The 14217-nt window shown below is 49.4% G+C and overlaps 1 protein-coding gene across 1 annotated transcript in view; it reads left to right on the top strand.

Moving 5' to 3' along the window:
* LOC102003578 (telomerase protein component 1-like) overlaps nucleotides 1-14217 on the top strand; it is a 42079-nt gene that overhangs the window by 12797 nt on the left and 15065 nt on the right. Inside the window, 18 exon segments of the mRNA XM_013516101.1 lie at nucleotides 2712-2880; nucleotides 3373-3561; nucleotides 4102-4179; nucleotides 4432-4521; nucleotides 5176-5303; nucleotides 5760-5789; nucleotides 5791-5817; nucleotides 6820-6978; nucleotides 11029-11205; nucleotides 11442-11562; nucleotides 12079-12160; nucleotides 12163-12202; nucleotides 12465-12578; nucleotides 12664-12781; nucleotides 12900-13094; nucleotides 13219-13394; nucleotides 13479-13635; nucleotides 13766-13945. Coding sequence (XP_013371555.1) covers nucleotides 2712-2880; nucleotides 3373-3561; nucleotides 4102-4179; nucleotides 4432-4521; nucleotides 5176-5303; nucleotides 5760-5789; nucleotides 5791-5817; nucleotides 6820-6978; nucleotides 11029-11205; nucleotides 11442-11562; nucleotides 12079-12160; nucleotides 12163-12202; nucleotides 12465-12578; nucleotides 12664-12781; nucleotides 12900-13094; nucleotides 13219-13394; nucleotides 13479-13635; nucleotides 13766-13945 — 2230 coding nt within the window.

Below are 14217 nucleotides of genomic sequence, written 5' to 3' on the forward strand. Positions count from 1 at the left end.
ACTCTGAGGTATTTTTCTGTAAAGATATGCTTGGCAGTCATCATAGGGCCTCATACCTGCTTGCCTCCAGTCATCTCAGCACAGCCGATGCTGTCTTGTAACATTCTCCTAGAGATCGTGAAACCAAAGCTGTGCCTGGGCCTCCACTCTGCCGCTGTTCTTATCTTCTTGGTTCCCATGGGTTCTGTGTCTGTGTGTCACCCCCCGTTCAGTGCTTGGGTGTTGTGTCCTCTGGACTCTGCAGCTCCTTGGTTTCCTTTCTCTTCTCTGTGACATCCGTGTTTTTGTTTTTCTCTTGCTGTATTTCTGGCCCCCTCACCTTTTTGCTTTTGACACACATAAAGGTAGTTATCACAAGCAGGCCTAACGACAGGCGTGCAGTCTGTTCTGTCTGCTGGATCAAGTGAAGCTCTGAGTTCTTACTGAGCTAGTTTTTTTGGGGGGGGTTTTTGGTTTTTCTCCGGTACCAGGAACCGAACTCACGACCTTGCGCTTGCCAGGCAAGCGCTTTTGCCGCTGAGCTAAATCCCCAGCCCCGAAGCTCTGAGTTCTTTTGCACCGAGAAGTTCAGTGAATGTGCAAGACAAGAGGCTATGAATGATGAGTCAGTTCTTATGCACTTCAGCATATCCTACGTCCATTTTTACCCAAGATGAGCACAAGACTCACCTGTCATTCTCATGTGACTCAATGACTCACCTGTCATTCTCAGTACTCAGGAATCTTTTTCATCAGTGGCTGAACGCAGAGCGATTTATAAAGCGAACCCAGAAGCTGGGTGTGGTGGCACATGCCTGTTCCCCCAGCCCTTTACCCAGCCTGGACTGAAGAGTGAGTGAGATCCTGTCTCAGAGACAACAAAGACACAAATAAAAACAAACCTTTTTAGCTAGATCGAATGATTTTATTTTATCCATTTCTTTTGCTGACCCCTCGTTTTTGAACATAAGTATAAAACAAATGCCAAAGAGTATGACATATTCTTTTACCCTTGCATATGACGTTCTTGTCTTCTAAAATTGTCCATTTTCTTATATAATCAGAATGTCAATGATATAGCAAACAAAGCTGAAAATAATTCCTTGGTATTATCACCTACTGTATAGTTCATCTACAAATTTCCCTGTTGTTACAAAAATGACATTTCACAGTTGTAAACAAATCAGGAACAAAACAAGGTCTTTTGTATTTAGTTGTTACATTTTATATTTAGTTGTTATATTTAGTTATATTTAGTTACATTTTGCATTGTTATATTTCTTCTCTCTCTCTCTCTCTCTCTCTCTCTCTCTCTCTCTCTCTCTCTCTCTCTTTGTTTTTCTCTTTCTTTCTTTTCTTTGTTTCTTTTTTTGAGCCCGGGACCCACTATGTAGTTCAGGTTGGCCTTAAACTCACTGTAGACCCCAGGTTGGCCTCAAACTCCTGGTGATCCTCCTCCCTCAGCCTCGTGAGTGCTGGGATGACAGGCATGCACCACCACCCCCAGGTGGTTCTTATATTTCTTAAATCTCATTGAATCTTTGTTTTTGTAAACACTGTGTTGCTGTGGAAGGCAGGTTAAGTGCCACCCCCTAGTGTCCCATATTTGGATTGATGTACTTCATCATGATATCTTTTTGCTTGTTTTCTATTTGATATACTATGGAAAGTAACTGTCCATCTATAATACATTGATTTATTTTCTTTTCGCAAGAATTTCAAGGGCAATCCTGTACAGACTGAGTGAGATCACCAGACTTCTGTGCCTCTTGATAAAATACAAGATCAGAGGCAGGAACATCCCAAGTTCAAGTTCAAAGTTATCCTGACTTAACCTCATGAGACCTTGTCTTTAAAAGATAGAGAGCTGGAGATTTAGCTGAGTGGTGGAGCACTTGTGTAGCATGGCTGAATCCTAGGGTTCCATCCCTAATAATGGCGGCTCTAACATGTATCTATATGACAAAGTATTTCATGGCGCAAATTCATAGTGATGCTAAAATTGATGAATGCTCTTAGGAGGTTGACAGCCTCATGTCTTCGCTGGGGGTAATAGCTGATTTCTTAAGATGCTTGCTTGAACTTGTTGATTTATTGGTAGTTGCAGAATGGCAGCTTTCCATCATTCTGTCATATTGCTTAGCTGGAAAAGTAATGAGCTGCCCTCATCCGCTAAACTTTTCATTTACCTTAATAAAGTCATGGCATAGTGAAAGTGGAATGAATGTTCTCCACTGTTTCTTATCTTAATTGCCAGTGACTAGAGTCAGCAGTTAGTGTTTGTTCTTTTTTTCTCTTTAAAGAGGCAGGAGAAAGTCTTATTAGAAATGGATGAAGGATACACTCAAGGGTGGAGAGTAGATGCTCAGAGAAATGAGGCACAAGTGTTCTACAAACTGCAGTTGAAAACTATATGGCCGTTCAGGCTTCCTTCAGGAAGTGAGCGGGGCTTAGTGTGCTGAGTGTGGCAGGTGATTTCAGGGTGGTTTTCCTGGTGAGTCCCTCTCCCGCCATGAGACCGGGCGTCAAGAGAGGATCCCACAGAACAGGGCCTCAGGGAGCTGCTGTACCCAGCAGAGGGGCTGCGTGCGGAAGGGCAAAGCTGAGCTTGAGGAGGGGTCCAGGGAGAGGACTCAGGACTTGAGTGTGGAGTTCTCATCCTCCTGACTGCCCCATACTGGCAGGCCGAGAAGCCCCTGAGTGACTGTGTCTGTGTCTTTCTTGGCCTGCAGACAGCACAAATATGACATTGAGCTGGTGGACCGGTACCGACAGGCCCTGCAGGTGGCTGTGAACCTCTCAGTGAAGCACAATCTGCCGCCGCTGCCGGGCCGCACCCTCTTGGTCTACCTCACCGATGCCGATGCAGACCACTTCTGTGCCAAGAGCAGCGCACAGGGGGTAAACGGCCGAAGCATGCTGCGAGGGGCTGGGAGGGTGCTGGGGGGCCTGAGAGGTGTCCTGACCCCAGCCCTAGTTTCCCACAGAGACACGAAGATTAAAAGGAATAATGTGGATTTGCTTCCAAGTATCAGCCCTTCGCTGCCTAGGGAGAATCCCTAGCACGTGGTGTGGATCCTGTTTATGGCTTATAGCACTAACATTTCCCCTTGCAGTACTTACTATTTAGTACTAAATTTCTGTTTATAAAAGTATACCTCACTCTCATCCAACTGCACCCCAGTGCTGGATTTGGGGAGGGAAGCTGGCTTCTCCCCACTCCTCCCCACAGCTCTTCTTGAGGGCAGCAGGAGCTGAGCGCTCCTCACTGCAGATTTTGTCCTCCTTCCCATTATCCCAAGCCAGGGAAGGTGCATGGCCTCCAAGCTGGGTAGACAAGACTGGATTTGAGAGTAAGGGACCTTTATTTCATCCTGATGCTTATCCGACCAGCCTCCCATGAACTATGTGCTGCTACTGATGGCAATGATGGTGGCGCGGGCCGAGCAGGCAGAGGTCACGCTGTGTGGAAGCGGCACTCTGAAGACGGCCGAGCTTGTGGCTGAGGGATGCATCCTGAAGACTGCGCTCAAACTGCAGGCTCAAGTCCAGATCGGACACCCACCCCCACCACCTCCCAGTGTAGGAGTGTGCACAGGCCTGGCAGCCTCCCAGATAGTACAGGCCTCAATATGCAGTGTTGAAGATTCCCCAACAGACGGTGGTGTTTCTTGTTTGTTGGTTGTGTTAGTGTGTCCCTTCTCGCTGAATGAAAACATGTCAGGCAGGCTATATGCTTAAGGAAAACAGGGTTATTTCATGCCGAGTGCATGGCAGGCCTCAGCTTGGCCCAGGTGAGGCCCTCATTGTGTTTGGGGCCTGTGAGAGGAGGAGATCATCTCCCGAGATGGAAAGCCAGAGAATGATTCCTGGGTCAGGCTTGGGCTTTTAGAAGAACTTGTTCATGCAAGACCTTAGGGGTCTCACAAGGGCTGCCTTAGTCCCCCAGGACCTCCTTCTAGGCCCCACCTCTTCCTACCTTCATTGGATGGAGTTTCCAGCCCCTTCTTATGACAGAAAATTTCAACCTATAAACCCTGGGGACACAACAGTCCATATGGGAACTCGAGCATTGCTTCTCTCACGTGCAACCAACTGGTGACATGAGTCTCTTTCCTTCAGGAGTTAGAGGAGGGGGACGAGGAGCCCCTGGATACTTTTAAGAAGCACCTGCTGTCTCTGGCCATCCGAAGGGTCCCCGTGAGTACTTCTCAGCCCCTGTGACTCTCCCCTCCTGCCCCATTTTCCTCTAGGAATGATGCCTCTCGTGTTTGGCCTCTCAGAGCTGATCTTTCCCAGTTTGCACAGCGTCTAGATCTGCTCCCTGATGGCTCCATGCTGGTCCCCTGTGGTGTAGGGGATTTCAGCACCAGCATTCTGGAGAAATCGGTCTTGCTTAGTCGTGTTTGCTAATTGCCATGGTGTGAATGGCCCCTCTGTGGCTGACTTCAGGCTACCAACGTCATGTCCCTGAGCACAGAGTGGGGAACAAGTGCTCAGTCGCCCAGCACTGTGTCGTCGTCCCACATCACTGGCAGGGAGGTACATGAGGTCGAGAGTGGAAATAACAAAGTATAGTAAGATCGTCAGGAGTGCCAGATGTGGAGGGTTTATTAACTTGGTCACTTATACCTGAGTAACACTTTGGTGGTGCTGGAGAGTAGACCCCCAGTCTCATGTGTGCTAGGGAAGTGCTTTACCTCAGACCTACTGCCAAGAGCCCTTTATCTAATTCTAAACGTACACAATTTAATGTATAAAAGCAGCGTGTTTCTTCAGGCTGTGAGTCAATGGCAGAGCATGTGGTTAACGTGAGCAAGGCCCAGAGTTCAATGCTAGGCACCAATTAATAAGTGAATGAATGACTGAATCAATAAATACAGACATGCATACATAAAAAATAAATGGTCATGTTCAACAACAAGGCCATGAAATTCCTAAAAGTGAAACAGTCAGCTCTCGTGAGTGTGAATGAGCGGCTGTAGCACAGCACTTGCCCTCCCCAGCCTACCCTGCGATGTCTGAATCAGAATCCAGTGCCTTCCTTGATTCCTAAGTATTCTCCACAGAGACAGTTTCCCACTGCCCTCAGAGTTCTTCCAATCTCCCATTCTTAGGGGTGTCTTTTGTGATGTCCTGAGCTCTTTAGTGTCTCTTCTCCCCGTTCCTGGGCTCAGCTGCCCTCTTGTCTTACAGGTGGACAGGGCTGTCGTGTTTTCCAACATGCAAAGTAGCTGGATGCCATTTGCAACGAAATACATTATCTGGCAGCATGTGAATCCCAAATGTCTCTTTGTTAGTGTCCACCTAAAGAAAACAGAGCGGTAAGGATGCCTGAGCTCCCTGTCCAGTGTCACAAGGCCGTGATTCAGGTTTCTCCTCTTCTGCGGTAGCTTGGCAAATCCCCCTTCTCTGGCACCTCCTGTCTCTGTACCTTCTTAATTCCTGTGTACTGCATGTTCCAGAACTTGCTTTGAAATCTTTATCCTCATTCCCCCCATTTGTCCAGGTGTACCCTAATCCTAGCCCAGCACTCAGCCATGGTTGTGTGTGTGTGTGTATGTGTGTGTGTGTGTGTATGTGTTTGTGTGTTCAGTTCTGGGAATGGACGCAGGGCCTTGTGCCCACTGGCTGTGTGGTTTACCACTGTGCTACCTCCCAGCCATCCAACCCTGTTAGAAGTGCAGCCCTGGGAGTTGGGCACCCACCTTGTGCTTTTCAGGCAAGGATGCTGTCCCAGTCATTGTTTCTGATGCTCAGTGACTTCTTTCCTTTCTCAGATACGAAATTTGGAATCCCAATGACCTGACTGTCAGGCTGTACAGACGGAATAGTGAAGTAAGTGCAAAATGGACGCTGGAGGGAATGGACAGCCTTCCTTAGAATGTCTGTGAGAGATTATCTGTGCCCTCTCCTCCTTCTTACAGCAAAATAGCATGTGTTCTTCCTTTAAGATTCACTAGTCCTAGCAGCAACACTGACTTACAGGGATGCAGGCACTTGCTGTCTCACTGCTCCACCATCCTGGACAGCATCTACCTCACGGCTCGGGATGGCTGTTTCAGCTCCAGCCATCTTTGTATCCAGCCAAGTTTATATTAGATCCAGGAGAAAAGAGAAAGGGCACACGGGGGATTACAGTGCTGGTTTTTAAGGAAACAACTCAGTAGCTGAGCAAACACTCTGTGGCCTCTGTTCAATTCTTGATCCAAAGAAAATTCCCTCTACTTTTGCTGAATTGCAGAAATGACTGACTTTGTTTCTCCAGGTTTAGTCTTTGTTTTTCTTTCTTAATGTGGCACTGAAGATTGATGCTAGGTCCTTCACAGTGAGTTATGGCCAACACTTTTAAATTTTTTTTTGAACTTTGGGCCTTACTAAATGACTAAATTGCCCAGGTTTGGTTTGAACTTGCCGTCGGACGGCTTCAGCTTCCCTGTGTGCTGGGGTGCCAGGCGTTCACCCCCTCGCCTCCTTGCCTTTTCCTTGTCTTCTTCCCTGCCTCTTCCTTTGGATGCCACCATTTGGCCTCAACCCCTATTAGGAGGCCTCAGGCACATCCACTCCCTTGGGGCTTTCACGGCTGGTCAGAGGCGATACAGCCCAGCCCGGGATGTTTTGACCTCCACACCATAGCCCAGCCCAGTTTCCCCTGGTCCTCCAGAAATCTTCATGATTGCCGTGTACAGGCAGAGGCACTGGAGCAGGGTTTCTTTCCGCCCATTCCCGTGGTGCTGTGGTGTCATTTATTTTAACTGGGCCTGCTTATAGCTTTGCTCCCTGCCCTTGGAAGAGCTTTCTGGTCCTGACATCTAATAATCTCATTTACTTTGTTCTCAGGTTCATTGCAGAGCGTGGAGCCTCACGTCTTCTAGATCATGTGGGCCAGATGGACAAAATATTCAAGATACCACCTCCCCTGGGAAACACACAGGCCCCGACTCTCCAGCCGCTGGAAGAGGACGCTCCCGGCCCCGTGGCTCCTGTGTCGCAGCATGGGTCAGTCTGCGTCTGTGTGTCTGGGGAGACCGTCTGACTGACCTCCTGTCCGTTGAGATGCCATCGTCCTAGTGACTCAGGTGTGCTCTCTCCTTCTCAGGCAGGGGGTCCTCTAGCACTAGAAAAGTCATGTTGAGGGCTCGCACCTTTCTCTGCTGGGGAAAGGGTGGTGAAACTGTAAGGAAAGCAGCTGGCACTGTGACCATAGCGCCCGGGTTTAGGCAAAGCATGTAGGAGCTCAGCCTCTGGCTTTTTCATCCTGATTTTGCCAAACAGTAGCTTGAACCTTAGGCCAATTGCTTAGATTGTAAAACTGTAGTTTCTTTGTGTGCAGTACCGGGGACTGGACCCCGAGGCTCACACATGGTAGGCAAGAGCTCTACCCCTGAGCTATACCTCCAGCCCCCATATTTTTTATTAATTACGTTTATTGTCACACTTTAGGTATACGTAATGATTGCATTCATTATAAGGAACTCATACCTGTACGGTACACAACTTGATTCTTTTTCTCCCCCATCTCACTACCCTCCCTCCACCCACCTTCCCCTCTCTATAAAAGGTTTGTTTCAGCTTTCCTTGTGTTCTCATCATATTTTTCCTTTTCCCTTCCTTCCTTCCCTCTTCCCCCTCCCCAGCTGCCCTTCACATTTGAATATTGTATTCCTAATTTCATAATACCTATTATATATCTTAAGGCTTATTGACCCTTTTGTTGTCTCACGCCAGAAAACCAGTGTGATACTTTCATGTGTGTGTCTGATTTATTTCACTTAAGAGAATGGCCTCACCTTTCATCCATTTAGCTAGCAATGTCTCGAGCTTATCCTTCTTTGAGGCATAGTAGTACTCCATTGTATTAAAAAGAAAACCTTCTTTATCCAATCATCAGTTGATGGGCATTTGGCCTGTTTTCCAGATTTAGTTTTTAGAAACTGTGCTGGTATAAACATGGATGCTCACATATCGCTATGGTATGATGTTTTCACTTCTCCTGGGAAGATACCCAAAGGGGGAAGAGCTGGGTCAAATGGGACCACTAGTCCTAGTTTTTGGAGGAATCTTCACACGGATTTCCACAATGGTTGCACCAGTCTACACTGCTACCAACAGTGAAGAAGGGATCCTTTTCCCCATAGCCCTGCTAACATTCGCTGTTTACTTATTGATAATGTCCATTCATTCTGAGGTGAGACGGCATCTCAGCATTGTTTTAATTTGCATTTCCCGAATGACCAGTGGTGTCATTCTATGTTATCATATATTTATTTGCCTTTGCTGTTCCTTCATCTAAGAAGTGTCAGTTCATTTCAGATGCCCATTTGTGGATTGGCTCTTTAAATTTGGGGCCCGATGTTTTTGAGTTCTTTATATACTGTAGGCAGTAGTCTTTTGTCTGAAGAACAGCTGTCAGTTTTTTTCCCCACACTGTGAGTTGTCTCTTCAGTCTGTTGATTCTCTTGCTACGCAAAAGCTTTTAATATAAGGTAAGATCCCAGTTGTTGATGCTTTGTGATAGGTTTCGTTTTACTGGCTTTTGTTTACAAAGTCTTTGCCTACACCAGTGTCTTCAAGACTTCTGGCTGTGCTGTCTTCCAGCAGATTTAATCTTTCTCTTTTAACGTTTTGATCTTTGATACATTTCAATTTTAGTTTAGTGCATAGTGAGAGACATGTGTCCAGTTTTAGTCCTTGCCACTGGCTTGGGTAAAGCCAGTTTTCCCCAGCACCATTTATTAAAAAGCCTGCCCTTCTTGCAGGGAATATGTTTGGCAGCTTTCACAAAGCTTAGGTGGCTCAGCATACCTTGAGTTGCTCGTGCATCTTCTAATGTGTTCCACTGACCCATGGGCCTATTTTTTGGCCAGTACAATGCTGTTCTTGCCACAGTAGCTTTGTAGTGTAATTTTCAGTTGGGAAATGTGATGCCCTCTGCCTTGCCTTAGTTTCCCAGAATTGCCTTTGCTATTCTAGGTCTCTTCTGGTTCCCAGTGAACTTCAGGATTTTTTCATCTAATTTTGGGAGATATGCTGTGGGGATTTTAGTTGGGATTGCATGAAACGTGTATGACAATGTTGGAAGTATGGCCATTTTCAGTATATTGGTTCTTCCTACTGAAGAGCAAGGGGTAGCTTTCCATTTTTTGATATTCTCTTCAATCTCCTTTTCGAGAGTTTTTGCAGTTTTGAAAGTAGAGGTGTCTTCCTTTAGATTGATTCCTAGGTATTTCCTAATTTTGGATGCTATTGTGAAAGGTGTTGTTTCCCTAATTATCAGGGACCTGTCCAAGATCCCCAACTGCCTGTCTCAGGGGTATGGCCCAGGATGCAGAAACACAGAAGCAAATTCAGTATTTCATAACTGGGGGCTGGGAGGTCAACCTCAAGATTGGCAAAAACAAAGACTGTCCAGCTTGCTATTTTACTAGCCAATGCACAGAGAAGAGCAGGGCGCTCTTCCTGGGACAGAGTAGAAGTAGTGGTGGTGAGGGCAAGTTTAATGTCAGAAGAGAAACAAGGACGATCCATGCCCACACCTGGGTCCCTGCCCCGCCTGTCCTCTCGTCAGCAGGCCTCATCCTTCCCTGGGAGCACCACAGCCTCGTTGACCATCAAGTCTCAGTGGTAACCAGGAGAAAGCGGGTTTCTGCTAAAACTGGCAGGGCCAGGAGGGCTTCCCCAGAGGCTCTGGTCAGTTTTGAATTTGCAGTCCCCAACATCTAACTTCTTTCTCAGTGAGTTTGTTATTTGTGCACCAGAAGGCAATAGATTTTTGAGTGTGGACTTTGTGTCCAACTACACTACTGAATTTGGTCATTAAAGCTAGAAGCCTTTGGTGGAGTTGTGGGGTGTTCTATGTAAAGGATCATGTCACCTGCACATAATTAGAATTCTTCCTTTGCTATCCTTATCCTTTTTATTCCTATGTATTGTGTAATAACGCTGGCTAATAGTTCCAGAACTATATTGAGTAAGGGCGGTGATAGTGGACATCCTTGTCTTGTTCCTGATTTTAGAATGAAAGGTTTGTAGTTTGGACCATTTAATATGGTGTTGGCAGTGGTTTGCCATAGGTGGCTTTTATCAGATTGAGATAAAGACCATCTATCCCAATTTTCTGTAAGGTTTTTATCATGAATGGCTGTTGGACTTTGTCAAATGCTTTTCCTGCATCGATTGAGATTTCTTTCTAAGTTTCTTGTAGAAGTCGGCAATGACTCTGTCAGGGCCTGGGCTTATCTTCTTTGGTAGGTTTCATCACATTTTCAAGTTCATTGACTAATGTTGGTATACTTAGAATTTTTTTATCTTCTTGACTGAGCTTCAGAAATTCATATATATCTAGCAATCTGTCCATTTCTTCTGCGTTTTCCATCTTACTAGAATACAAGTCCCCAAAGTGTAGGTATAGGTGATCTTCTGGTTTTCTGCAGCACCTGTTGAGATCTTTCCCTTTTCATCCCTAATTGCATGATTTCAGTCATTGGTTTCCATTTCTGATAAGGATGGCGAAGAGTTTGTTGATTTTATTTAATCTTTCCAAGAACCAACTCTTCAGTTCATTGTTTGTATTGTTTTCTTAGTCTCCATTGCATTAATTTCTGTTCCAGTCGTAATAATTCCTTCCCTCATGTGAGCTTTGGGCCTGAGCGGCTCTTCTTTATCTAGAATTTTTGTTTTTGGGGACAGTGTTCCTAAGTTGTCTGGCCTGGCCTCAAACTCACAATCTTCCTGCCTCAGCCTCCTCAGTCGCTGGGTTTACAGGCCGTATGAGCAAGGCTGGCAAAGCCATAGTTTCTTGATGGGTAGGCTGGAGATTATAAGAGTGTGTACCAAATAGTATTGTGAAGAAAGAATAAATGAATGTAATGACTGGCTGAACAAGGAGGGGTACAGAAGAAATGGCAACTGAGTCTTAGATCCCAGGGCTGTGCAGCTGAGACCACAGCATTTTATGCTACAGAGTCTCCCACGACACCCTCTGCTGTGCCTGTGGGTTTGAGAGAGGGCCCGATCCACAGGCTGAGCCTCCCTGTCTACTTACCCTAGCTGGCGCAGCATCCGACTGTTCATTTCCTCCACTTACCGGGACATGCACGGGGAGCGGGACCTGCTGCTGAGGTCCGTGTTGCCAGCACTGCAGGCCCGAGCCGCCTCCCACTGCATCAGCCTTCGCAGCATCGACCTGCGCTGGGGCATCACTGAAGAGGAGACCCCAAGGAACAGGTGCGGGTAGGGGGGCCGGGTCAAGAAAGAGGGCTTCCAGGGGCGGAACCCAGATAGGCAGGGCCGGGGCTGCAGGAACAGATGAGGGTTGGGGAGGGAGTTGTTCTTGGTGCCAACACGAGCGGCCTGCCTTCCCCCTGCTGTGTGAGCCCGCGCCCTGTCACTCAGCTTGTGTGCCTGTGTTCCCTGCCCGGAGCCCCGGTGACCCCTACATGTCGCTCTAACCACGCCTACAGACAGCTGGAGGTGTGCCTTGGGGAGGTGGAGAACTCACAGCTGTTCGTGGGGATTCTGGGCTCGTGCTATGGCTACGTTCCCCCCAACTACAACCTTCCTGACCGTCCTCACTTCCGCTGGGTAAGGCAGCTGAGCGTGGAGCGGGGACTGGGCAGGAACCTGAGGGTGGGGCACGGTTTGTCAGGAGCCCGGGCTCTGCACAGGCCTGTGCCCCGCACTGGGAGTGCAGTGCAGGCAGAGGACCCTGCAAGTGAGCAGGGTTTCCGTGAGGAGGCTCCTCTGAAGGGTGGGTCTGTGGGGTTTTGCCATCCAGCAGGTCTGAGTTCTAAGGTCCCTTCTGTTGTTTGTAAGTGTTGTGGGAAGCAGCCTCACATAACCTGTCCTCTGTTTCCCCACATATTAAAGAGAAGGAAGAACATCTATATTCAGGACCATGGTAAAAATTACAAGTCAGTTTCAGAAATTCACAGTACATGTCATGCATGTAATGTTAGCTGTTAGCTCTGTTTCACAGCTTGTGTTTGGATGGAGGGAGGAACTCTGCTGACCCGAGGGGGTGCTGAGGCTCAGGGGTTCATGAGGGAAGGAGTTGTGGGACCTAGGACTGAACCTGCAGTCTCTGCCCTTTCCCTGCAGGCCCAGCAGTACCCGCCAGGCCGCTCTATGACGGAGATGGAGGTGATGCAGTTCCTGAATCGGGATCAAGGCCTGCAGCCCTCTGCCAGGCTTTCATCTACCTCCGGGATTCCAGTTTCCTCAGGTGCCTCCCGTTGCCCCCAGGGCCAGGTCTCCCTCCCCACCAGCCAGGCAGGCTCAGGTGTGGCACTGAGTATGGGAGAGGTGGGCTGACTCCTCTCAGAGAGAAGCAGGACTCAGGGCACGTGCCTTTACAGCCCACGCCAGCCTAGGGGCTAAGCCTAGACCCTGCTTCAGTTTCAGGAAGTCACAGGCATACTGATGGCTAGTGGTGGGAGGCAGGGGTCTGAGTCTAGCCTCATTCCTGCGGTATCTGTGGTGGTCAGCTCTGTGCCAGATACTTGGAGACCTGACTTCATTCCTGAGTCTGAGGAGGCTGCCCAGCGGATGTCAGAACTGAAGAGTTACCTCAGCAGAAGGGAAGAGATCAGCTGTCGAAGGTGAGCTTGGGGAGGCAGGCAGCTCCGGGTATGTGGCGCGGGGAGCCAGGCCCACTCTGACTCAGTGTGTTTGCTTTGCCTGCAGATACTCCTGTGAGTGGGGGGGCACAGCAGCAGGCCGGCCCTATGCCGGGGGGTTAGAGGAGTTTGGGCAGTTGGTTCTCCAGGATGTGTGGAGTATGATCCAGAAGCTCTACCTAGAGGTGAGCAGAAGTGCTGATGGCCAGAGCAGTGCAGAGTGGAACGAGGACACTCCTGGGTGGGGATTCTGTCCATCAGGAGCGAAGAAAGCTGAGTAGTCACCGCCCTGTGTACCCTCAGCCCGGGCCCGAGCTGGAGCATCCAGTATCCATCCCGGAGGATGACTTGGTGCAGGCCGCCTTTCAGGAGCTACGGAGCCCACCGAGTCCTGCCCGGCCGCAGTTGCTTCAGGACACAGTGCAGCAGCTGACGCTGCCCCATGGGAAGCTGAGCGTTGTGACTGGGCAGTCGGGACAGGGCAAGACCACCTTCCTGGTATGAGTCCCGGGGGCAACGCACCGGGGGCTGGTGGAGAAGGGTGCTGGGTAGCTAAGAAGATGGGCACGGGAGCCATGCAGGTCATGAAATGTCACCGTGTTTTCGCTCCTGTCCCGTGCAGGCATCCCTTGTGTCAGCCCTGCGGGCTCCTGATGGAGTCAAGGTAGCGCCCTCAGTCTTCTTCCACTTCTCAGGAGCCCGCCCTGACCAGGGTCTCGCCCTCAACCTGCTCAGGCGCCTGTGTGCCTATCTGCATAGACAAGTGCGCAGAGCGAGTGCCCTTCCCAGCACGTACCGGTGCATACGGCCCCATGCGCCAGCCCCAGCCCCAGTTCCTGCAGCTCTCTGTCCCCCTGATGCCAGCTGCCCTTTCCCACACAGGGGCCTGGTGTGGGAGCTTCAGCAGAAGCTGCTGCCCACGTGCACTGAGACCCTGCAGCCTGGCCAGACCCTGGTGCTGATCATCGATGGGGCTGACAAGGTGGTGAACCAGAACGGGCAGCTGACCTCAGATTGGATCCCAACGACCCTTCCGCGGGTGAGTGTGAGAAGGAAGTTAGGGTGCATCAGGGAAGAGGGAAGGAGGGGTGCCCTAGGGAGGCGAGGGCCTCTCTCATGTGGTTTCTTCCCTTTGCCCCGCCTTCTGCTCCTTGGCCCCCAAACCACAGTGGGTACACCTGGTGCTGAGTGTGTCTAGTGACTCTGGCCTTGGGGAGACCCTTGAGCAGCGCCCAGGTACCCACGTGGTGGCCCTCGGGCCTCTGGAACCCTCTGCTCGGGCCCAGCTTGTGAGGGAGGAGCTGGCGCTTTATGGGAAGCAGCTGGAGGAGTCACCTTCCAACAACCAGGTTGGGCCTGGGCCTGGGCTGGTGGGTTTGTGGGCAGCTCTGGGGGTTGGGGGGATGCATGGTGCTGAGGCTGTGCCCTGGCCTGCATGGCCTGCTGCTTTGTTTTCACAAGCACTTTTGACCGGGGAGGTTTTAATAAGAATGCCTAGCCAAAAAAAAAAAAAAGAGAGAGAGAATGCCTCGCCAGCACCCATCGGGGAGGCTGGGCAAGTGAACCGCTTACCGTGGCGCAGGCTGCACCATGCAAGTGTCCTGACAGAGGGGCTGCCGGG

Source organism: Chinchilla lanigera, unplaced genomic scaffold (assembly GCF_000276665.1).
Source record: "Chinchilla lanigera isolate Chin_1 unplaced genomic scaffold, ChiLan1.0 scaffold00032, whole genome shotgun sequence".
NCBI lineage: Eukaryota > Metazoa > Chordata > Mammalia > Rodentia > Chinchillidae > Chinchilla > Chinchilla lanigera.